Source organism: Pongo abelii, chromosome 3, assembly GCF_028885655.2.
Source record: "Pongo abelii isolate AG06213 chromosome 3, NHGRI_mPonAbe1-v2.0_pri, whole genome shotgun sequence".
NCBI classification, from domain to species: Eukaryota; Metazoa; Chordata; class Mammalia; order Primates; family Hominidae; genus Pongo; species Pongo abelii.
The window spans coordinates 97,912,895-97,937,012 of record NC_071988.2 but is presented as its reverse complement, the minus strand read 5'-3'; the positions used below and the strand labels follow the sequence as shown (position 1 = coordinate 97,937,012).

Sequence of the window (24,118 nt, the reverse complement as noted above, 5' to 3'; positions counted from 1 at the left end):
TTTCTCTCCTCACCAGGATAATGCACAGAAAGAGCTAAGGTGGGAGTCCAAGAGACAGGGGTCTGACATGTATAATATACTCTGCTGCACAGGATTATCATGAGGGTTAAACGAAATAATAAATGTAGATTACACTTAGCTCAGGACCTGCCACACACTTAGCTGAGGGCCAGGAATTCAATAACCAATGACTATCAATGTCAATCATTCTAGCTATTTTGTAGATGCAAAGTCCAACAGAAACAGAAAGGGTGCAAAGCTAAAACTTTTAAAATACTCAGACCCAAACTCTAATCTATTAAAAAAAAAAAAGCAAAAAACAAAAAAGATAATCCCTAATTTTTCCTAACCTTGCATTTTTCCATTGAGAAGTGATGACTTCCTAAAATGGAGATACATAGACAGATAGATAGATAGAGAATTTGTATAACAATATAGGTAATCTAGATACCTATATCTTTGTAAGGAAACCAGGTAAGGGACACTTGAGAAACTCAACTCATGAAAACAAATGCTACTTTTCTGTAATCACAAGGAAAACTGAACTGGGAGAGGGGGTGAGAGTGTGGGGGGTTGGGGAGCCCCACTAAAGCTTCTAGGGAGGAAGGGACAGTCCGAGGCCAGGACCTGCTGGTTGCACGTACCTGGCGTTTGTCTGCGGTGGCGGGAGATGACCTGGACCTCACGTGGACAGGGCCCGCGAGGACGTCCGAGCGTTCCAGCAGGTCCTCGGCCGACATGGACTTCCCGGCCCTGGCCCCCCAGGAGGATGGTTCCCTGGGGGTCTCATCCACTCTCAGGGTGCCCCTTGTTCCACCATTTGCTCCGCTAAGCAGGTCCCTTGGGACCTGCGAGTCCCCGCGTCGCCGTTCCCCGAGGCGGCGGCCACCGGCGAAGGAGCTGCTGCGATCTCGGGGAGCCTGCTGGGTTTCTGCAACCGTGGCTGGCAGGAGCGTGGCCTCCCTGCGGGGCTGCAGGCTGGGCTCCCGCAGCGAGCTCAAGCTGGAGGCCGAGGCGAGGCCAGAGCCTTCGAGCGCCGCGGGGCCGGGCTGGAGGTAGGCACTCTGGGCGCGCTCGCGCAGTGGCCCAGGCTCCTGGAGGCTGCAGCCGGCGGCGGAGGTAGGCCGCTTGCCGGTCTTGCGCTGGATGTAGTCGGCCAGGGCGCTCTGCTGGAACTGCTTCAGCTCGGGCCCAGACAGGCTGAGCGTGGAGCAAGCCTTGCCATCGCGCTCAAACAGACGGCGCCGGTCGGCCACGCTGCTCTCCGGGAAACACTTCCCATTTCTCTGCGGGCCCACGGGTGCCGCTTCGGCCTCCTCCACGACTCCCACCTCGTTCATCTTCTCGGGCTCCGAGTAGGAGCGCTTCTTCTGCTCGGGAGTCAGGCGCCGGCGAGCTCCTCTCCGGGCGGCAGGGGGCACCGGCCTGGCCAGGTCGCCCTCGGCAGGGGTCACGCTGTGCCGCTCCCGGGGCGTGTGCGGGGAGGCGGAGGCCGGCGCCTCGGGGCTCCGCAGCCCCACGTGGGCCGAGGAAGGCCGTGGCCGCCAGGACCTCGACGCCACGGGCGCCCCCAGCTCCAGGTCCCGACGTCGAAAGGAGGTGGCCCCCAAGACACGGGACTGTGCGTCCTTGATGCTGTTCCGGTAGGCGCGGCTGAAGGGGGCATCCAGCAGGGGCGACTCGGGCGAGCGGGGCCTGTCCCGCCACTCGGGCTCCCTCTCTGGCTCACTGGAGAGCTGGAAGGTGCTCTGGCTACGGAGGAGCCGAGCGTCCGGCCTCTGGGGGCCACGGCCGCTGTCCGACGCTCCTCCGCTCAGCTGCTGACCGCAGGGCTGCCGGGAAGCCTCTTCCAACTTCAGCTCCCCGTTTTTGAAGTGCTGCTCCCCGTTGCCTAGGGGTTCAGCTGACTCAGAGAAACGGATGTGTGCTTTTGTCTCCTCGAAGTCATTCCCAGAAGTACTGGAAGTTGAGACGGTCCTGTGGGGCCTATAGTTATGGCCAAAACCGGAGCCGCCCACACTCGGTCTCTGGCTCCCTTGCTCTCGCTGCTCGAATTTGGAGACCTTCTCCAGCACCGAGCAGTGGGGCTTCCCGTACTGAAAGCCCTGAAGAGCGGAGGCGCTGCCTGGGCCAGGCCCCCTCCGCCCCAGGCTGGATGTGTGCGGGTGCGACGGGGCAGGCGGCTCTTCGGGCCTTGGGTCTGTGCTGTTGAAAGAACCCGAGGCACCGGTCCTCCCCTCGGGCCGCGGGTAGGACACCTGCCGGTCCAGATGGCTCCCGAGGTCAGGAGCGGCTTTCCTCCCAGGGTCTTCTGCCTTGGTGTTGACTACACAGGTGGGCCTGCCCCCGGGGTAACCCTCCTGGGCTCCCCGGCCCAGCTCCAGGCTGCTGTGTCTTCTCACACTCTCAGGAATGTTCTGGAGAGATGAGAAGGCTGACTTGGTCTTGCCAAAGTTGCCTGACAGGCTCTGGCCTAGGCCTTCTCTCTCCAGCCTCCTCCAGAGGTTGGCATTGTGGTCTTCCTGAAAATCGCCCTCCCAGGGCTCTGAGAGCCTGGAAGATCTCTTGTCTTCACCCGCTTGCCAGGCCTGAGCCTGAGGGCATTTGAGGCTGTGGGGATGAGAAGATGGTTTGTTGCTGTGGGTGCTCTTTCTCTCATCGGAATGTGGGCTGTTGCCTTGGGGAGGTGTGAGATGTCTCTTCAGGGAGGCATCCTCCTCATTTTCAGGCACTGAAGAGAAATGGACTTTGGAGGGGACATACTTGGCTGTAGCTTCTGGTTTCTTCTCCACCGGGGACAGCAAGTCATGTTCTAAGGGCTGGCAGAAGGCAAACCCAGGCCTGCTAGATCCATTCTGGTTCCCATTCTCATCAATGGTAGCCATCTTGTTGCATGCTCCCTGAGGGGCTATGTATCCACTCTCCTTGGCCAGTGCAGGATAGAGCATACCGTTGCTACTCACAGAAGGCTGAGGCACCTGGGCAAAGTGTGGCTCCAGGGAAGGTACGGGGTAGATGCTGGTCGGCAGCAGAGGTTGGCCAGGTTGGGCCTTCTGGGTATAGTTATGCTTGGGCTTCACCGGGGGGCTGTTCTCTGGACTCTTCTCCAGCACAGTATGCAGCTGCTCCTCTGTGAATGCAGACTTCAGGGAGCCTAAAGAGTTTGCCTGAGGCCGGCAGAGCCGTTTCTGATCAAGGCTAGACCAGGAGCTGGGCCGTTCACGGTGCCGAAATGCTGCGTAACTGTCACTCCGAGCTGGAGGCAGGGGTGCACCCACCTTAGGAGGAAGGTTGTCCGTGGCAGTCTCCAAGGAACTGGGGCACTGCTGGCTCCAGGATGGGGGTGGCACTCCCTTGCCCCGAGGAATATTAGACCATTTATCATAGCCCTGACCATCTGCTGAGGCTCGGGCCTCCCTACCTTGAAGCAGCAGGGCTGAAGAGTTCACCTCATACTCTGCTGAGACTCCCCTCCGGGTGTCATAGACTGTCTTGACATAGCGAATATCTGCCTGCCTCATCCCTTCGAGGAGGCCACCTCGAGCAGAAGTATTGTCCACAGAGCCTGAACGCTCCCGGGCAGAGATGCCAGGGTGTGGATACTCTAGGATGCTAGAACTGGTGGAGAAAGAGCTGTAAGCGGAGTCTCTCTTGTTATGGAAGTGGCTGAGCTGGTCAATGCTGCCGGTGGACTTGGCAGGGGAAAGATGACAGGGTGGGTATGCCCCACTGGGCTCCAGGCTCTCCATGCTCCCCTGGGAGCTGCACTGGTCAGGGCTCCGCCTTAGATAGGCATGGTCATAGTTGGAGAGGTCACTAGTAGAGGAGCTGGAAGAAAGACAAAGCGGTCAGTACCACTGAGCTGTTATCATTTAGTAGGCTTACAGGCAGAGGACCCTGCTTATAAATGTTCTCTTGTGCAAGAGGTTTGGTGTTTGGAAGGGTGGGTAAAAAGGGCCATATTTGGGCCTTGCTCAGCCTCCTTCTGTCATCGCTAGGAGTAACTGCCCAACACTCTAACCTATCTGCCTCTAATTAATCACCCAGGCTAGCAAGGAGAGGAATGAGGAGCTCAGAGGAAGCCACGTGGCCTTTGGGCACAGGCAGCACTTTGATGTGATTTTCTGCATGCTGGAAATGACATTTTGCATGTGCCAAGAAATGAGAGAGGTAGAAGAGTGATTGAGACTGAAGCTGTGTGTCTACTGGGGTTGTTTGTGGGAAGAGGGGAAAAGCTTAGTAAGAGAATAGGCACGGGTGAAGGCGACTTTGTGTGCACATGTATATGTTTTTAGTTAATATCTTTCCTTTTTATGGAATTGAAAGATACACCCTGGCAATCTTCCCGGAATCTTAACTGCACTAGAAACAATTTGTTTGTGGTGGGAAAGCTAAACACAAAGCTGAATGAGAGAAATTAGAGTCAGAAAAAGCTCATGAGAGGCAGAGCGAAGGGGAAAGAGGGAAGGAGAGGGAAGCTTTATGAGAAGGCTTAATCACAGGGGCTCTTGGGTGCTGGGATTCCATCACCTGTGGATGACTTCCAAAAGCCAAAGCAAAGCCTCCTTATACATTTAGGAGGGCAAGATTTTCTCATTTACAAGCTCCTCCAGATGGTTTTCAGAGCCCGTCTGGAGAAGAGGAAAAAGACTATCAATCATGGCACTGTAAACTCCAGAAAGCTGTCTCAAAATAAAATTACTTATAAACTCAAAATATATGTATTTTTAAAAAATCACTTAAAACTCAACAATAAGAAAACAACCTGATTTAAAAACTGGCCAAAGACATCCTAAGAAGATATACAGATGGCGAATAAGCAAATGAAAAGGCTGTCATCATAAGTCACTAGGAAATTACAAATTAAAACAACAAGATACTAGGGAACATGTTCTCAGGACCTCCTGAGGGCTCTGTCATAGGCAAAAACAAAAAACAACCAAACAAAACCAAGATATCACTACACACCTATTAGAACGGCCAAAATCCAAAACACTGACAATACCAAATGCTGGTGAGGATGTGGAGCAAGAGAAACTCTCATTCATTGCAGGTGGTAATGCAAAATGGCACAGCCACTTTTAAAAGAAGTTTGGCAGTTTCTTACAAAATTAAACATATCCTTACCATAAGATCCAGTGATCACATTCCTTGGCATTTATCCAAAGGAGCTGAAAACTCATGTCCACACAAAAACCCACACATGGATGTTTACAGCAGTTTTATTCATAATTGCCAAAACATGGAAGCAACAAGGCTGTTCTGCAGTAGATGAATAAACTGTGGTATATCTACACAATGGAATGTTATTCATTACTTAAAAAAAAAACAAAGAGCTGTCAAGCCATGAAAAAAATATGAAAGAAACTAAAATGCATTTTACTAGATGAAAAAAGCCAGTCTGAAAAGGCTACAAACCGTATGATTCCAACTACATGACTGACATTCTGGAAAAGGCAAAACAATGGACACAATAAAAAGATCAGTGGTTGCCAGGTCTTAGGGGCGATGCAAGGAGAAATGGGTGAGCACAGAGGATTTTTAGGACAGTGAAACTATTCTGTATGATACTATAATGGTGGATACATGTCATTATACATTTGTCCAAACCTACAAAATGTACAACAGCAACAGTGAACCCTAATATAAACTATGGACTTTGGGTGATTATGATGCGTCAATGTTGGTTTATCAGTTGTAACAAATGTACTACTCTGGTGGGGGCTGCTGAAAATGGAGGAGGCTGTGCATGTATGGGAATAGGGACTATATGGGAAATCTCTGGACTTTCTGTTCAATTTCACTATGAAACTAAAACTGCTCTAAAAAATGCCTGTCTCTGTCTCTATATATATACACACATGGGGAGGGCATATACGAAGGAATAAGTGGTTCAAATGTTTGTGACTCACTGTTCTCTAAAGAAGGGTAAATCACTAGAAGTTCTTGCCCAAGATTTTCTATTTTTAAATGGATAGGCGTTTCAACACTATTAAAATTCATGATGTATACTTATATTTCTAGATCACATGTAAATAAATGTAGTGTCTTATTGGTCAAGTATGTGATAATGCTTTATGGCTGGAATATTTCCAGATAATATGTTGAGACTAGAAGAACCATATTCGGTGTCAAAACTTGTGCTGGAATTTAAGGAAAAGGAGACTACACTTTCGGCAGCTCTCCTCAAGAATGTAATTTTTCTCTGTCAGAGAAAGTCAGTTTACTGAATGGCGCATCCTACTTTGGGACGGATAGGTATAAATTCAAGAGAGAAAGGAAGGAAATAGCTGCCAAGCCAGCCAGGTCAGGGAAATCAGACCTGGCACTCAATGGCATGGCATATGTCAAAGATTTTACCCCCTACCCTGAATTTCTTCATTCCCCTCTAAATAAAGAGGTCCTACTAAAGAAGCACTAGACAGCCTTGTGGATAATCCTGTATGACCCAGTCTGCTTCCTTTTTAGAGCTAATACTTCCAGGGGAAATGGAACCCCATAAGGGCCATTTCATTCACCATTTCTATGAAGGTGGGAGACATTAGGTAATCCTCCCAACTGCTGAGAATTTTAGCAGTCTTTCATTGAAAGGATAATTCAAATGTAACATAGGAACACACACAACAAATCAAAGTAAATAAACTGATGGTTAACTGAAACACTATCGAGTGGAGAAAATACCATCACTAACATATACACATATATATATATTTTGTTTGTTTGTTTTTGTTTTTTAAGATAGAGTCTCGGTCTGTCACCCAGGCTGGAATGCAGTGGCACAATCGGCTCACTGCAACCGCCGCCTCCCAGGTTCAAGCAATTCTGCTGCCTCAGCCTCCCGAGTAGCTGGGATTACAGGCATGTACCACCATGCCCAGCTAATTTTTGTATTTTTAGTAGAGATGGGGTTTCACCATGTTGACCAGGCAGGTCTCAAACTCCTGACTTCAAATGATCCACCCTCCTTGGCCCCCCAAAGTGCTGGGATTACAGGCATTAGCCACCGTGCCCAGCCTAACATATCTTAAAATATAGATGGTGTCTATAAATATGAAATCTCTGTTACACATATCTCTAATCAGACCAGTGCAAGGGTGTAGTGGGTTCCTTCCTGTAGCAAACCTAAGGTAGAAAGGTCATGGGAGGCCTCTGTCAGGTGCTTTCCCTCCTGCCCAGAGAGGGTTCTGTCCCTTCAGAATTAATATTCCCAAGCTGCCTGGGGAATACAGGCACTGATATCACTCACTAGGACAAGTTCTTCCACTGCTGTCTGGAAATATTCATTTTTATTACCTTTGCCATTGATGCCACCAAAATGGCACTTTTAATGATGGGTAAGAAAACTTGGAATGAAGGTTTTCAATCCTGCAACAATTCCAACTCACATAAAGCCAGCCTTACTCTCAAGAGGGGTGCATCTTGAGTGGATCAAAGTTCTTACCATGGTCTGGCTACTTCTCCAGCCTCATTTTCTATTGCTCTTCTTCTTGCTGCCTGCACTCCAGCATAATAGTTTCCCTGCTGAAACTCAAACCCAGGAAATTTATTCCCATCTCAGGGTCTCAGAGTCTTTGTACTCGCTGCTCCCACCACCCAGAGTGCTCTTCACTTGGCTTACTCCCTCCTTTCATTCAGAGAGGACCTCCTGGAACTAACTAAAGAGTATCGCTTCTCTCCTTTATGCCTGTTACCCTGCTTTATTTTCTTCACAGCACTTACCACTGCTTGACATTATATCATATCCCTTTGGTTATGTGAAAGAGACTTTGACTGTATCTATAATATTTAAAGAACTGAAGCGCACATAAAATGCTTTTTAATTCTGTGGTAGATATATGTATTTTTATAATATCATTCTATTTTGTGTGTTTAAAATACTTTTAAACACAGGTATCTACCAGGTACGGTGGCTCACACCTGTAATCCCAGCACTTTGGGAGGCTGAGGCGGGAAGATCGCTTGAGCCCAGAATGTCAATGCTGGAGTGAGCCTTGATCGCATCACTGCACCCCAGCCTGGGCAACACAGTGAGACCCATCTCAAAAAAAAAGTATTTTTAAAATATTTAAAACATAGAGCACAAAATAAGTGTATGAAAACATTTCCTAAAGTGTGCTCACGGAACACTAATTCCTTAGATGATTAAATATGTTTGGAAAATATTGAGCTAAATAAGCTCAACAATTTTATTTACTGCAAGATTTCTGAGTCTTTTATAAACTATTGTTCTCCCAAACCATTTTTCATGTGTTGTTCTAAAAGAGAAATATATAATACTAAGAGATGTTTTCTAAACTTACTTGATCTCAGAAACTTTTTTTTCTAAGAAGTATCTAGTGGATTGTTATTCCACGGAACACATTTTGGGAAACAAATATTGTGGTGTAGGGGGCTTTTTATGTCTTGTTCACCATTGTACTCCCAATACCTACAAAGCATCTGAGACATAGTGGATGCTCATACAGATTTGTTGAATGAATGAATCACTGATTTGATACTGCTATTTCAGCCTCTTGTCAGGGAGCTGGACTACATAACTTTTCAAAGTCTCTTCTGAAGTACTTTAGTACTTCAGAACCATTGGGTGAGATTTCCGTAGGGCAGCAAAAACAGAGTGTCAAGGGTCTGATAGAAAGCAGCTGAAATACAATTTCAGTGAAATTCCAAATCCAACCTAGCTCACAGTTAAATTACACATCTTCAGTCTCTCCATACTTCTCTTTCTCTCTCTCACCTCACTCCTGTCTCTCCCTCATCCTCTCACCCCCTCATACGCCTGCTTCTTAACAAGAAACAGATCCATAAATTTAGGACTGAGAATGGTTTCTGGAACTTAAACTAAGGCTGTCAGAGAGATACCAGCCAACTGATGTGGCACACTGGACCACTAGATGCCACTGTGCTCCTCAGAAACACACCTGGGGCACCTCTCCACCTGCAGCTGCCAAGATCAGATCCCACAGGTGGAACTCAGCATGGGGGTCAAGCCCACTGCCAGAGCTGCAAGCCTCAGGCATGGTTTGTTTGTGCTGCACCACGGGGTGGTTTGTGCTGCAGCAGGAGAGAATGCCCATGTCTGTAACGTTTTGGGTTATTTGAACTTTCCTTTCTCCTTTTGTCCCCATGCAGTGCTTTTGTGCTGATGGTCCTTGTGTCAGGAGGAACAATTTTGAAGCTTCAATCAGAGAGACAGAGTGGTAGATACAGCACAAGGGCAGATCCACCTGCCTAAGCCCCTCTGGAGGCTGGGATGCAGAGGAGGAAGGAGGAGGTGCAGAAGCACAGCCTTGAAAATACTGTACTTCTGGTGCTGACGGCTCCATTCCCCTGAGGCCTACTGGAGCTCACCATAGTTACTGTAAGCAGTCATTCTAAGTACTGATTGCAGTGCTTATTTCTGCTGAAGGGCCAGCACATTTTTTAAGTCACAGTATGGCTTTGGATCTAGGGCTTCATAAGAAGTTTAGGAGTAAGGACGCTCAAAGGACCCCACTGTTGAAGGGCACTCTGTTAATACATACCCGCCTGCATTTATAAGTGTGTGCTGGCCATTCACCCTCAAGTTCAGTACCAGCTTTCATGCTGTACTGAAGTCTTCAGCTTAATTATTATAATCAGTCATCATTCATTGAGTGCTTACTATGTACTAAGAATTGCACATATGCTATTTTATATAATCCTCACAACAATCCAACGACGTAGGTACTAGTTATTTTACAGAAAAGGAAGCCAAGATCAAAGGTTAAATGATTTGCTCAAGCTTACACCGTAGGGGTAAGGGGAGATTTAAACCTAGGTCTGACTTAAAGGTCCAGTCCCTTACCACTATGCTATTCTTCCTTCATTGTTAGGCTCCACACACCTTACCTTCTAAAGGCCCTCAACACCTCCATGCCTGTAAAGCAAAAGCAGTCTGGCTTTGTCAAGGGTCAGGAGACACTGCTAGGAAACCTGCTGTCTGAGAACAGATGGCTCAGACGGTGAGAATAATTTCTTTCAGGGTGATTGGGAAGGACATGGGCAAGGGAGAGGAGCATCTGTAACCAGGAAGGAACCAGGACATTATCTCTTCCTGTGGCCTGAAGCCTACCCTGATATGCTGAGAGAGGTTTGTCCTGTTCAGTTCCATGAGCTACTGTTCATCAGTGTTCATCAAGGTCTAGGATTTGGCCCTTGACTTGACCAGACATGAGTATTAAGGGCTGTGACTGAGTTCTGGCCTTGCCAAATGCATAGCTACCATCTGTTCGTTAAGTAATCCTTCCAGAAGCTTCCAGCCTCCCCTCCTCCCCGCAACACACATGCACACACATACCAACACTTGCGTCTCCTTTGTATATAAGGACTAAGTGACCTTTATTTTCCTGACCTCGCTACATTAGCGCTATCTAAGCATTTCCCAAAAGTGATAAGCTACGGAGTCTAACTCCCTGGAATCAGAAGATAGATTCCAGTTTGTATGGGTTCCAAGTCTGAAGTGGAGGAGAGTCCTGGCTTAGTTCTCTCTCTAATGTGTGGTGGTGGTCAGGCTGTGCTCCCTCGTTCTATAACCCCTCTCCTAAATCACTTGTGAGGGCTCTCCTTCCTGACCAAACCTTGACCCATACAACAAACAGTAGCTAGAAAAGCAGAAGAAGTATAACCTACTGATTACATGCAGCAGCTTTGAAACCTGCCTTGGATTTGTCTTGACTTGGGTACTGATCAGTTGTTTGAGCGTGGACAAACTAATCTTTCCAAGCTTAAATTTCCTTTTTTTTTTTTTTTTTTTTTTTTTGAGATGGAGTCTCACTCTTGTCACCCAGGTTGGAGTGCAGTGGCGCGATCTGAGCTCACTGCAACCTCCACCTCCCGGGTTCAAGCGATTCTCCTGCCTCAGCCTCCCGAGTAGCTGGGATTACAGGCTCATGCCACCACAGCTGGCTAATTTTTGTATTTTTAGTAGGGACAGGGTTTCACCGTGTTGGCCAGGCTGGTCTTGAACTCCTGACCTCAGGTGATCCGCCCTCCTCGGCCTCCCAAAGTGCTGGGATTACAGGCATGAGCCACTGCACCCAGCCCCAAGCTTCAATTTCCTATTCTGCAAAATGGGGTTAATACTACAGTATCTGTTTTAAAGAAGTCTATGAGTCACTACATGAGATAATGTATACACTGAGTGGTCCTCAGTACATTAGTTGTTGTGCTGTTGGAGCTAAGATGGACAAATTACCTTAACTGAAAGAGCAAAACCAAATGGGGAGTTCAAACACATGAATAAAAATGGATACGGTTTTGACTAAAGCAGAAAGCACACTTAAGCACTGAAGGAAGAAAAATCTCAATTTTTCTAATACAGTGCTATCAGTGGAGAAATGTCTGAGAATTGATGGACCCCATAAATATCTCAAATGGCCAGCCAGTGCTTCAAATAATTCTGATCTTCAAGTTGATCTCGCCCAGCATATAAAGGTAACTCATATACACGTCAAGCACTGTAAGAGGATGAGAAAAGCAGCGGATAGAGATTTAATATTTAGTGTGAGTATAAGAAAAAACGTTCTCAAAACAGAGAAGAAAACATTCTTTTCTGGGAACATGACATTAGAAAGAAACCCTTCAGTCTCAGCTATAGCCACTTACCTGGAATGGTAGCTTTGGTGCCAAGGAGGGCCGATCATACCCTGAGATATCTGCATCATGCTGGCATCGGGTTGCTTCTCCCCAGATTTAGTTGTGTGCCACGAGTGAGGTCGGCCTGCAGGCTCACTGCGCCTGGGGAGACATAGGAGGGACCCCCCAACATTAGCCAAAGTCTCAGCTGAGTCTCCTCACTGATGTGACTTGTGGATTTGGAAGCAAAGACTGCTGTGTCCTCAGAGATTGAAAAGCAACCAAATCAATACTGAGAAGAAGATTTTGCTACTTATTTCTCTGACTAATCATTGTTATTCTCTGCTTAACTTGTAAAAATTTTTACTTATTTTGACATAATTTCAGACTTGCATTAAAATGTTGCAAAATTAGTGTAAAGAATTCTCACATAAACTTCGCCTAGATTTCCTACATGTTAACATTTTATACTTTATTAATGTAAAGCACATGGAGTTGCCTTGGTCTTTCTTGGTCTCTATCTATCCATATATAAAAATGGGAGCCCGCAATTCCTTTCCATTTCCCAAAGGGCTTTGGATATATGGCAAAACATTTTCTGGGGATTTTGAAGTCCTCTATCATATCCTGTTGCTGGATAAATGATACTATTAATTTCTTGGTAAGAACTGCAGAAACATTAGCAGCAACCTCAGTGTGAACACTGCTCTAAGCTACATGGTCTGGAGAACAAAATGCTCTCTAAAAGTTCTCATTTTGCAAGTCAGTGACTTCAACTTTTAAACATCCTGCCCTTACAACACAAAGAATTGACAAAGACAAAGAGAAAATGTGGGTGTCCTTCAGACTGCAACACTGAAGAATGAATTCAGTAAGGACTATAATTCAGTAAGGACTATAGAAAGTCAGAGTCAGGAGAGAGTTGCTGTGCCTTATTTTTGGCAAAAAAGTCAGGTAATCTATCAGGCATTTCATGCTGAAAATTCTTGAACTGTAAGACTGTAGGGGGATTTTTCTGCAGTTTAGAGACACTTTTATGGGATCCAGGAATCCATTTGGATATGGTGAAAATAATAGCTATAAATTATGCCAACTCATTGTACTTGGCCTTGTAGCTAAAAATGCACCTATCTCTTTTCTGTGAAAAAATAAATTAGTTTTTGTAATACAAATGAAAAATAATTCCCCTGAAGCCAATAAAATTTAATGTATTAGGACATCAGAAAAATACTAGACCAGGTGTCAGGAGACCTGGGCTCTTGCCCTGACTTCGTTACTAACTTGCTGTCTGACCTTATGTGAGTTACTTCCCCTTCTTAGCTAAGCCTTTGCTCATCTAGAAAGTGAGAAGATTAATCAGAGGCTGGATTAACTGCATCTTAATCTAAAATAACTTTAAAAATATAGCAGACACTGAAGAGCTTCCCAAAACAGATGATGACTTAAAAAAAAAAACACACACACACACACACACACACACATATATTTCAACTCCTTAAAGAGAGATTAGGGTGATAGGAAAATGTTCTTGTGTGAAGCAAGGGAAACAAATACACAATTTTTTTTTTTTTTTCAAACAGTCAGTCAACAAAGATTTACTGAATTGAAGGAGCCTGTAGTCAGGTGGACTAATGCTTGAGTTGCCAAATAGGTCAGGAAAAGTGAGAAAAATTCAACTCCCTCTCAAGCGAGGGAGAGAGGCTGGAATGTAGCTAAAGGTATCAGCTCTGAGATAAGACAAACCTGGGTTCTAATCCAGATTTAAACTGAATACCACTGGTTTTAGCTTTTAGATCTCAGGTAAATTTTGTAATCACCCTGAGTTTCCTTATCTATAAAAGGCAGATTATAGTAGAACCTATTCACAGGGGTTTTGTGAGATTAAAAATGAGAAAACACACCTGGCCCATAGTAAGAGCTCAATAAATGTTAAGTCTTATTATCATCATTCATTACTAATAAGTTGATGAATAGTAGACAGGGTAGGGAGACAAGCCTTCAGAGATCTTTAAAAGGAAGGATGGTAAATGATGAGGGAGACAGGAATGGGCAGGAACTGCTGGTGCTGATGAGGCGCCCAGCACCGAGCTCCCCAGTGAGGTATTGAGTCGATAATTATGGCAGAGCGTGGCCTGAGACTTACCATGGTCACAGCCTTTCGGACCCTGCCCATGGTGGTGAGGAAGGGAGCCATCAGAGCAGTGGCTGTGACCTGAAATCACAGGAGTAAACATAGGCCAAAAAGGAACAGACCTCACCCACCTGGAAACTATAAAGGCACAAAAGGGAGCAGGTGCACAGCTTGGGCTAAGGAGATGAAGTAGATGCAAAATCAAGACATCAACAGCAAAAGCCAATATATGACAATTTGTTTGCCTCCTTGTCCCCATATGTATTAGTTCATTCTCACGCTGCTGATAAAACATACCTGAGACTGGGCAATTTACAAAAGAAAGAGGTTTAATGGACTCACACTTCCACGTGGTTGGGGAGAGGCCTCACAATCATGGCAGAAGGCAAGGAGCAGCAAGTCACATCTTACATGGATGGAAAGAGGCAAAGAGCATTTGCAGGGGAAGTCCTCTTTTAAAACCTAGATCTCATGAGACTTATTCACTATCATGAGAACAGCATGGGAAAGACTTGCCTCCATCGTTCAATTACCTCCCACCGGGTCCCTCCCGCAACACGTGAGAATTAAAGATGAGATTTTGCTGGGGACACAGCCAAACCATATCACTATACCCCTCTAATCCTCAATAACAGGTCCCATGTAACCACTAAACCTTGAAGTTCAGCACTGCTGCCCAGGTTGGAGTGCAGTGGTGCAATCTTGGCTCACTGCAACCTCTGCCTCCCGGGTTCAAGTGATTCTTGTACCCCAGCATCCTAAGTAGGAGGCTGGAACTACAGGCACACGCCACCATGACTGGCTAATTTTTTTTTTTTTTGATTTTTTTTTTTTGGTAGAGACGGGGTTTTACCATGTCGGCCAGGCTGGTCTCAAACTCCTGGCCTCAAGTGATCCGCCCGCCTTGGCCTTGTAAAGTTGAATCAACCTTTTTTTTTTTTTTTTTTTTTTTGAGATGGAGTCTTGCTCTATCGCCCAGGCTGGAGTGCAATGGCACAATCTTGGCTCACTGCAACCTCCGCCTCCTGGGTTCAAGCAGTTCTCCTGCCTCAGCCTCCCGAGTAGCTGGGATTACAGCCTGTGCCACCATGCCAGCTAATTTTTTGTATTTTTAGTAGAGACGGGGTTTCACCATATTGGCCAGGCTGGTCTTGAACTCCTGACCTTGTGATCTGCCCACCTTGGCCTCCCAAGGTGCTGGAATTACAGGCATGAGCCACCGTGCCCGGCCAAATCAACCTTTTTCTCAGCGCAGGTAGGCAGGGAGCCTGAGGGTTCATGGCTCAGCATCTTAGCAGTTCAGCATTCTTGCTGCTAGTCCTTCTCTAATTTTGGATACCAAAGTCCCCAGAAACGAGGCTGCTGCATCTTCAACCAGTTCCTTGAAGGTAGGCTGCCTCACTGACTTAGATTCCTGGTTTATCACCTTGTTCCATCCAATGATTAGAAATCCTTCCTAGTGCTCTAAACCCATCAGGGGCTGGCCCAAATCACACAGCTAGTAAGTCTGGGACCCAGTTATATATGACTTCAGGTACTCAACAAATGCCACTGCTTAATCATATAGCAAAAGCCCAGCCTCGATGAAAAAATAAAGTCTCTTTTGCATGAGATACCTAGAGGCATTTCATGTATGTATCATTTTAGACCCCAGTGGGCCCAAAATACATTAGGAGAAAGAAGAGAAAGAACAAACTGTCATCTTCCTACTGCTCATTCCCACTACTTAGTGAAGGGAGTTGGCAGAATCACTCTCAGTAGTAGAAATTAGCCCCGGGACTAGGTATTGGCCTTGAGAAGCCAATGGACACCAATGGACCGTGACCTCAGACCAGCACCACGTGACACTAAGGATGGCTCTTCAGTGACTTCATCACCCAACAGTATCTGTCCATGCCTAGCTAGATGCCGAGAAGATTTTCCCACCCAAGAGAAACAGAAAGTGATAAATTCCACAGGCTGCACAGGAAAAAGATGTCTTCCTGTCAAGGAAATGAGGTGTGAGACAATGTTTACTGATAACTTCAGGGGTTCCAGATAGGCCCTCTAGTTTGCTTGTGCCTATAAGCCGAGTTACTTGGGAGGCTGAGGCAGGGGGCTCAATTTTTTTTTTTTTTAAATTAGCTGCGTGTGGTGGCAACCACCTATATAGTCCCCACTACTCAGAGGCTGAAGCAGGAGAATCACTTGAACCCAGGAGCTCGAAGCTGTAGTGAGCAATGACTGTGCCACTGCACTGCAGCTTCCAGAGAGACAGTCTTTTTTTTTTTTTTTTTTTTTTTTTTTTAAAGATGCAGGGGATGGGAGTGGAGAAAGAGAAGAGGAAATGAGCAGGATGCTGATGGCTCATTCTGGGGCATGCGAATGAGTGCCTGTTGGACTTTCAGTGGAGAGGGACTAGAGGACTGAGGGCTGGGCTGCATATAGAAATTTACAAGTCACAAAACACAGGGCCTTTGAGAGAAGATAAGTGACCTGGGGAGAATGAACAGGGAGACAAAGGAAATGGTTTAAGGATGAGTCTCTGAGAATGATCAAAATTTAGGGGAGAGGGAGGTGGGAAAAGGCCCAAGAGGAGCTTCCACAGAAGGAGGAGGAAAACAAGTATGGGAGTCTCACAGATTTCTAGTGGGGAGAGTGAAGAGGAGGAGGAAACTGTCAACCACTGCAATGCTATAAAGAGGTTAGTGTGATGAGGGGAGATGCATGGCCACTGGATTTGGCAACTAGCAAGTCCTTGCAATGGCATGATTTAGGATGGGGCTAAAGGTGAACAAGGGATAAGACAGAGGCAGCATGGGCAGATGATTCCTTCAAAAACCTGTTCTAAAGGGGAGAAGAGGGTGGTAGCTAGAAGACTGGAGGGATCCAGGGAGTGAGAAGGTTTTGTTCCTGCTGTTTTTGTTTTAAATGATAAGTTCAAGCAAGTGTCTATAAGGCAGAGAGCGTGCACAGGCCCATCTGAAGACGCAGGACACAGGAGGAGGACTCCTTAAAGACTCAGGAGGAGGTAGGAAGGGATGGGCTTCAAACGCTCAGGTGAAGGGTATGAGCTTATGGAGGAGGAAAGCCAGTGCTGTTGAGATAGAAGAAAAGCGGATGCTGGCAAATGTGAAAGCAAGTAGGTAGCACGAAAAGTTGAGGGGACCTCATACCCAATGTCCTCTGTTTTCATGATGAACCTAACCTGGAAGAGGGAGAAGTGAGGGAGGTGACACACGGGATCGGGCTCCAGGGACGTGGTACATGAGGACTAGAAGAGTTGAAACTGATATTTAAAAATATTTAATTATCCTTATCTCATCACTATACATTATTTGTATTGAAACATCGTTATGTACCCCATAAATATGTACAATTAAATGTCCATTTAAGAAAATAAAAAATTAAATTTTAAAGAGATATTTTAAAGAAATAATGACTAAGATATTATCTCTGCCTTTAAGGAGCTTACATTCTGCAGGAAAGACCAAATGAAATAATTCCTACAGTACAAATAAAATAAGTGCTTTAGAAAGTAGGCCCAATACCTGCAATACAAAGACAGCAAACTCAACTTTGGAGCTTTTTCTTTGGAGGAGGTTGGAGAGGTAACTATTTATTTGCCCTGGGTAGAGTATCAGGTTTCATCACAGTTCTAATAGATTAAGAACAAGAGGACAAGATGATTTTGGCGGTGGGGGTGGGGGAGGGGGAAGCAAATCAAAAGGCCCTGAAAAAAACAAAAACACGAGGAAAAAAAAAAAAACAACTTTTCGTTTAGATGCAGAACATATGTTGGGAGAGGGCTTCTGAGATAAATCTTTGTTTTATAAGATTCTTCCATACCATACAGATAGGAGGTAAGTGATGAAATAAGGGAAGAATTGAAAAGGATGACCAAAAATAGCCCACCAGTATATATCAGTACAACGTGAATGAAGGCCAGTTGGACAACATCTAGCAAATGATTTTTAAAATAACATACCCATCAAAAGACTGGAAGACAACCTAAATGCCCATTAGCAGCAGACTAGTTAACTCAGTGTGGTATATCCATATAATGGCTGTTAAAAAGGATAAAGTATCTCTATACATACTGATATGCAAATATCTCCAAATATATTGTTACACTAGTAAGATGCAGAATTACATGTACAGTCTGCTACAGTATGTGGGGAAAAACATAATCACATGTATGTATATTAATGTAAAGAGTATTTTTGGAAGGACACTTAAGAAACTACATACAATGACTGCCTCTGGGAAGGAAAACTTATTTTCACTGTATTTCATTTTGTAACTTTTCAAATTTTATACTATACACATGTATTACCTATTGAAAAGCAAAGTATTTTTAAAATAGTCTCTCATTTTGAAAATATAATTCACTGTAGCTTGAGAGTTAAAAAAAAAAAGTTAAACAGCTATTTACTGACTTTTTCAATGATGCGAAACATTTAATAAGCATTCCTAAAGAGCATGGCATACTAATTTTACATTTTGGGATCACTTTGATCTTTAAGAATATAAAGAAATGTTTTCCTAAAGTACATCACATCATGAGCATATCAGTAAGTCAGAAGATGGTTTAATTTTAAAATTTAGCAAACTAACTTTTGTGTGTGGGTGTAATTCAAACAAAGCCCTTTTGTTGCATTCCTAACCACAAACAAGGAAGCTTGACTGCGTGGGATGGGTAGGCTGATGAAACTGGAATTCACAAGTGACATGATGTCCTTCTTAGATGATTTTGCCCTAACACAGAGAGATTCGGGAATGCAAAACAAGTTTCTGAGAAATCTACAGTAAGTTCAGTATTTTAAGCAGTATTCACTGATCACCTATGTGCCTTCGACCTTGTTATAGTTGGAGCTCTGCAAGGTCATGGAAGGCCTAAGAGTTTATAATCTTGCTGGGGAGGCTCAGATGCAAGAAAAACTATTAAAGTCAGAGCATCATTCATTCACTCAAAAAATATTTGAGTGCCTACTGAGTGCCAACCGCCATTCTAGGCACTTGACGAGTATTTTCTCACTTAGCCTTTATATTATCTTTATGATACAGGACTATTAATGAGGAAAGTGAGATAAATACAGAATAATGTGTTCACTGTCACAAATGTAGTGAGCAGCACAGCTACTAAACCCAGGCATCTGTCTCCAGAGCCTGTGCTTTTAATTTGCAAGTAAGGAGCACTGTGCAATGAGGTAGGAGAGGCAGAGGAGGGAGACAGGGAGTAAGCAAGTAAGCAAATCAAACAAGATATTCTCATATAGTTATAAGGGTTCTGAAGGAAATAAAACTGGGTAATGTGAGAGTGTGATGGAAAGTCCCCGTTTAAGTCAGAGACAGCCTCTATGAGCGAGTGACATTCAAACCAAGACCTAAATGATAAGAAATAATTAACCACGCAAAGAGCTGGGAGAAGAATATATAGCTCCAAAGGAAAAATGAATGCAAAATCCTTGAGATGAGGAATGAGTTTGGGTTTTTAAAGAATACAACAGAGTATAGCCAGAGCCTTGTGAGTGAAGAGCAGATGGTATAAAATTCAGATCATATTGGGCCACCGAGGCTGTAGAGGCATTTTGGATACAAGCACCAAAAGCTCACATGAATGGGGTCTGAAGTCAGCCAGAAGGCTTAGTAGTACAGTGGGACTTCAGAAGTCCTTGAAAGATTGGTGTGCTTTGGATAAATGGAGAAAGTGACAACTATAAATTGGAAAATAAAAAATTCTAAGAACTAATTTTTTTGTTGATGCTGTTCTTTAACGAACTGTTATGACACATGTTGCATGGGCTCTTCTCGGCACAGTGTTATAAAACTCTGCCAGTTATCAACTGGACCTGAGTCAAGTGTATAAGAATACAAAATATACTCAGACTACCAGCACCACAAAATAAAAGTTACCATATTTCTTAAACCCCTTACAAACCCATCAACCTGTCCATCCATTATTGTTTAGTGTGCAATACTATGAGACAAAGTCCATCATAAGAAAGTTCTAATCGAACACCCCCATACCCCCCAAAAAAGAAACAAAATACATCAATATATTCTGCAAATTAGGTCTATTAATTTAAAATTTCAAATATTTGAATTGTAGATCTTCATCATATTCTTATTGAACACGGTGCTTAGCTGGGGATAAAGCATTGGTTTTTTTTTAACTTTTATTTTAGGGGTACACGTGCAGGTTTGTTATATAGGTAAGCTTGTGTCATGGACTGGAGGTGTTGTATAGATTATTCCATCACCCAGGCACTAAGCCTAGTACCCAATAGTTATGTTTTCTGATCCTCTCTCTCCTCCCACCCTTCACCCTCAAGTAGGCCCCAGTGTGTGTTGTTCCCTTCTATATGTCCACGTGTTCTCATCATTTAGCTCCCACTTATGAGAACATGCAGAATTTGGTCTTCTGTTCCTGCATTAGTTTGCTAAGGATAATGGCCTCCAGCTCCATCCATGTTCCTGCAAAAGACATGATCTCATTCTTGTTTATGGCTGCATAGTATTCCATGGTGTATAGATAGCACATTTTCTTTATCCAATCTGTCATTGATGGCCCTTTGGGATGATTCCATGTCTTTGCTATTGTGAACAGTAAAGCATTGTTTTTAAAGATTCTTTTTACATGCCACTGCTGTTTTTCCCCATTTTTCCTCATGTATTTTTAAAATTATGAAATCTTTTTTTGAGACAGGGTCTCACTCTGTCACCCAAGCTGGAGTGCAGTGACATGATCATAGCTTACTGCAGCCTTGAACTCCTGGGCTCAAACAATCCTCCCACCACAGCCTCCTAAGTAGCTAGGACTATAGCACGTACCCCTATGCCTAGCTTATGAAATCTTTTAAACATATATAAATGTATCTGGATTAATATAAATAACCATGTATGCATCATCGAAATTTATAAAGTTTATAAAGTCTTCATATTTTCCCCATATTTACTTCTGGTATTCCTCCTCCACCATACCCATTTCTCTTGCCCCTACAAGCTAACCACTGTAGTAAATTTCTTAAGTATCTTTTCCAGTGTTCTGTTATGCAAATACAGGCAAACATGAACATATAATCTCATTTCACTCCTTTCCCGAAAGAAACTTCATGGCCTGTTCTATCCCTTGCTTTTTTACTCAACAATACATATTCAGCCGGGCACGGTGGCTCACGCCTGTCGTCCCAGCTACTTGAAAGTCTGAGGTGCTAGAATTGCTTGAGCTCAGGAGTTTGTGATCAGCCTGGGCAAAACTGAGACCCCCTTCTCAAATAAAAGCCCTCAAACATATTGAAGATCATTCTATATCAGTATTTACAGAGCTTCCTCATACCTTTATTTCCTTTCAGCTACCTAGTACCCCACTGTATGCATATATTTGTTTAACCAGACCCCTTTTGTAGACACTTTTTCATGTCTAGTCTTTTGCTATTACAGATAATGCTGCAATGAATAACCATGTCCATATAATGTTTTCTATGTACGTTGAAATATCTGCAGAAATTCTTAAAAGTGGAATTGCTGGCTCAAAGGGTAAATGCACTTGCAATTTTGATAATTACTGCTAAATTTCCCCCTTTCACATTTTAAAAAGGAAATAAACTCAATATGAACAATTAAATGTCACTGTAGAAATAATTCGGGGGGAGGCTGGGCGTGGTGACTCAGGCCTGTAATCTCAGCACTTTGGGAGGCCGAGGTGGGCGGATCACGAGGTCAGGAGTTCGAGACCAGCCTGACCAACATGGTGAAACCCCATCTCTAGTAAAAATACAAAAATTAGCGGGGTGTGGTGGCGCATGCCTGTAATCCCAGCTACTCAGAAGGCTGAGGCAGGAGAATCGCTTGACTCCAGGAGGCGAGGTTGCAATGAGCTGAGATTACACCACCGCACTCCAGCCTGGGCAACAGAACGAGACTCTGCCTCAAAAAAAAAAAAAAAAGAAAGAAAGAATTCAGGGAGAGATTATATCTTCTTTAGTACAGAATAATAGATGATGCATATTTGAACAACATCCCTTTTTAGGCATTTCCTGTTTATAGGAAAATGATAGGCCCCAAATACTAATGATAAAAACATATAGCAATGGAAAACTGGGACCAAGTCAAACAACACTGAGCTGCACTCATAACATTGTTTCATTCATAGATCCAGATGGTGTTGAGATGTTTATAATATGTTCACAGGAGACAGAAAAGTCTGAAGCATTTTTAAAAGAGTTGAAACAAACAAGAATCTTTCAAAACACGAAAAAAGGTGGCCATTGTCCTTCAACACTCCATTAGCAAAGACATTATTTTTGAGAAATCGTTTAGCCGTCAACAGCATCCCTAACCCCTTGTTTCTTTTCTTTTCTTTTGTTTTTGAGACAGAGTCTCGCTCTGTCAACGAGGCTGTAGTGCAATGTTGCGATCTCGGCTCACTGCAACCTCTGCCTCCCGGGTTCAAGCGATTCTCCTGCCTCAGCGTCCTGAGTAGCTGGGATTACAGGCATACGCCACCATGCCCAGCTAATTTTTGCATTTATAGTAGAGATGGGGTTTCACCATGTTGGTCAGGCTGGTCTTGAACTCCTGACCTCGTGATCTGCCTGCCTTGGCCTCCCAAAGTCCTGGGATTACAGGCATGAGCCATCGCACCCGGCCAACTCCTTGTTTCTATAACTACTTCCAGGCTCCTCAAGGCTATCCCTTAGACCTTTTGGATTCACACACAAAAAAAAACCTAAAAAACACTTTTCCAAGGCTTTTCATAATTGCCTCATTAATATCTGTGTCTTTAAAAAGTGGTTCAGTAGGTAGAAAGGTATGCATTAGGTAATACCATCTCATAGCAACACACAGTCCCTTCTGGAAAGAAAAGTTCTTTTTAAATGTCACATCCTGATCATATGTCCTGGGGACTTTTGGTTTTGACAGCTGAATCACCAGTAAGTGTGAAGTCTGCTAATATGCAGTCATAACACTGTAACACCAAAACTGGCATAAAAGATACAGCCCCTTTTCTTGTATCCTACTTTACCCCATTCTACCATGCTTATCCCAATATCCCCTTCACCACTAGTTATCTCCTCCCCATCCTCCATTCTGAAACAGTTTTTGAAGATTACATTTTATTGATTACTGCATGAAAACACTACTATAAAAGAGAGGGACTAGCAACAGGGGTGGGTGTTTTTCATTCAATTGCTGGGGCATAATAAATTGAAATTTTTTTTTCCCCAATATTCCCCTCTTTATATCCCCTTTGTCAGCAATGACACACATAGAGGATCAGAATATTCAACTGTCCTTCCTACATGTCAACATCTGCATAAAAATCAAGCAGAATTTGATGCAAACATTGTAATATCTATGATGTGTAATAGCATTCATCTTTGCCTTTTATTAACTTACAGACTCAATTACAAAACAATAGCACAGCATAAATAGAACAGCACAACTTCTAATTACCAATAAATAATTTCTGTTTCTCAACTCTCATTTGGAACTGGGCATTTTATTTGTTGGAGGAAGGAAGGATGGTTTCTACCAATCTCTCCAGATATCAGATATTATGATTTTAGAATTTTCTTCCATACTGTTTCTCTGTGCCATAGCATATGTTGCTAAAACTTAGGAGAAATCACTTCCATGGTGGTGTGTTATTTTCCACAGACAGGCACATGCAAACACCCCCAAGACTGTCACGGATCTCAGAGAGGCTCAGACAGCTGCAGAGGGCTAGAAATATTGTGTGTGCCCCTGAATTACTATTGCTTTTTAGGGAGAAGATGTCTGGGAGCTTTCCCAGAGGACTCCTGCTGGCAGACAAATGAGGAGCAGCTCAGCAGTGTGCAGTAAAAGGTGTAGAGCTTCTCCCCTCTATCCAGCAGATGGTGAGGCTGAGTGCCCGGAGAAGGCTACCCCTAAGCAGGAAACCTTCCTCCTTAATGAGAAATCCATAAAAGATTGCCTTTGAGAGTTTAAAGGAGTCCAAATACCAACCAACATATTTCAAAATTAAGCTAATTTTTATACAAGGCCAAAGAATAAATTAAATTGCACTTGTCAAAACAAATGAAGAAAGGGTTGTGTTTTTTGCACTTGTGTGTGTGAGGCAGAAGCCTTACCTTTTGGTGGTGAATTATTCTAAACACCACTCCATTAAACAAAAACAAATCCCTCCCAAACCTCTAACACCAAACAAACTGAATTCTCTTTTGGAGTAAGTCTGATGCCTTGTGTTATATTTTTCACTTCTCTATTTCACTGTCTTCCTCTTCATTTAAAGGAAAAGGCCATAAGTAAGAAATTAAAGGCAATAAGAAAACAAAGGAAAAGACAGAAGGCATTAATTTTAGTTAAAAATGTTAAATAATGCTCAAAAGAATCTATATTTTCAACTCATACTGGCAAAGAAACTTCATT

At 44.0% G+C, this 24,118-nt stretch overlaps 1 protein-coding gene across 5 annotated transcripts in view; it reads right to left on the bottom strand.

The window, feature by feature from the left end:
- The window catches only part of SHROOM3 (shroom family member 3), a 349,831-nt gene that overhangs the window by 38,600 nt on the left and 287,113 nt on the right, over nt 1–24,118 (bottom strand). For all 5 annotated transcript variants that reach the window (XM_054554094.2, XM_054554095.2, XM_054554096.2 and 2 more), the window contains 2 exons: nt 11,623–11,754; nt 645–3,828 (listed from right to left, as the gene is read on the bottom strand). In XM_054554094.2, coding sequence (XP_054410069.1) covers nt 645–3,828; nt 11,623–11,754 — 3,316 coding nt within the window. The remainder of the gene's footprint in view (nt 1–644; nt 3,829–11,622; nt 11,755–24,118) is intronic.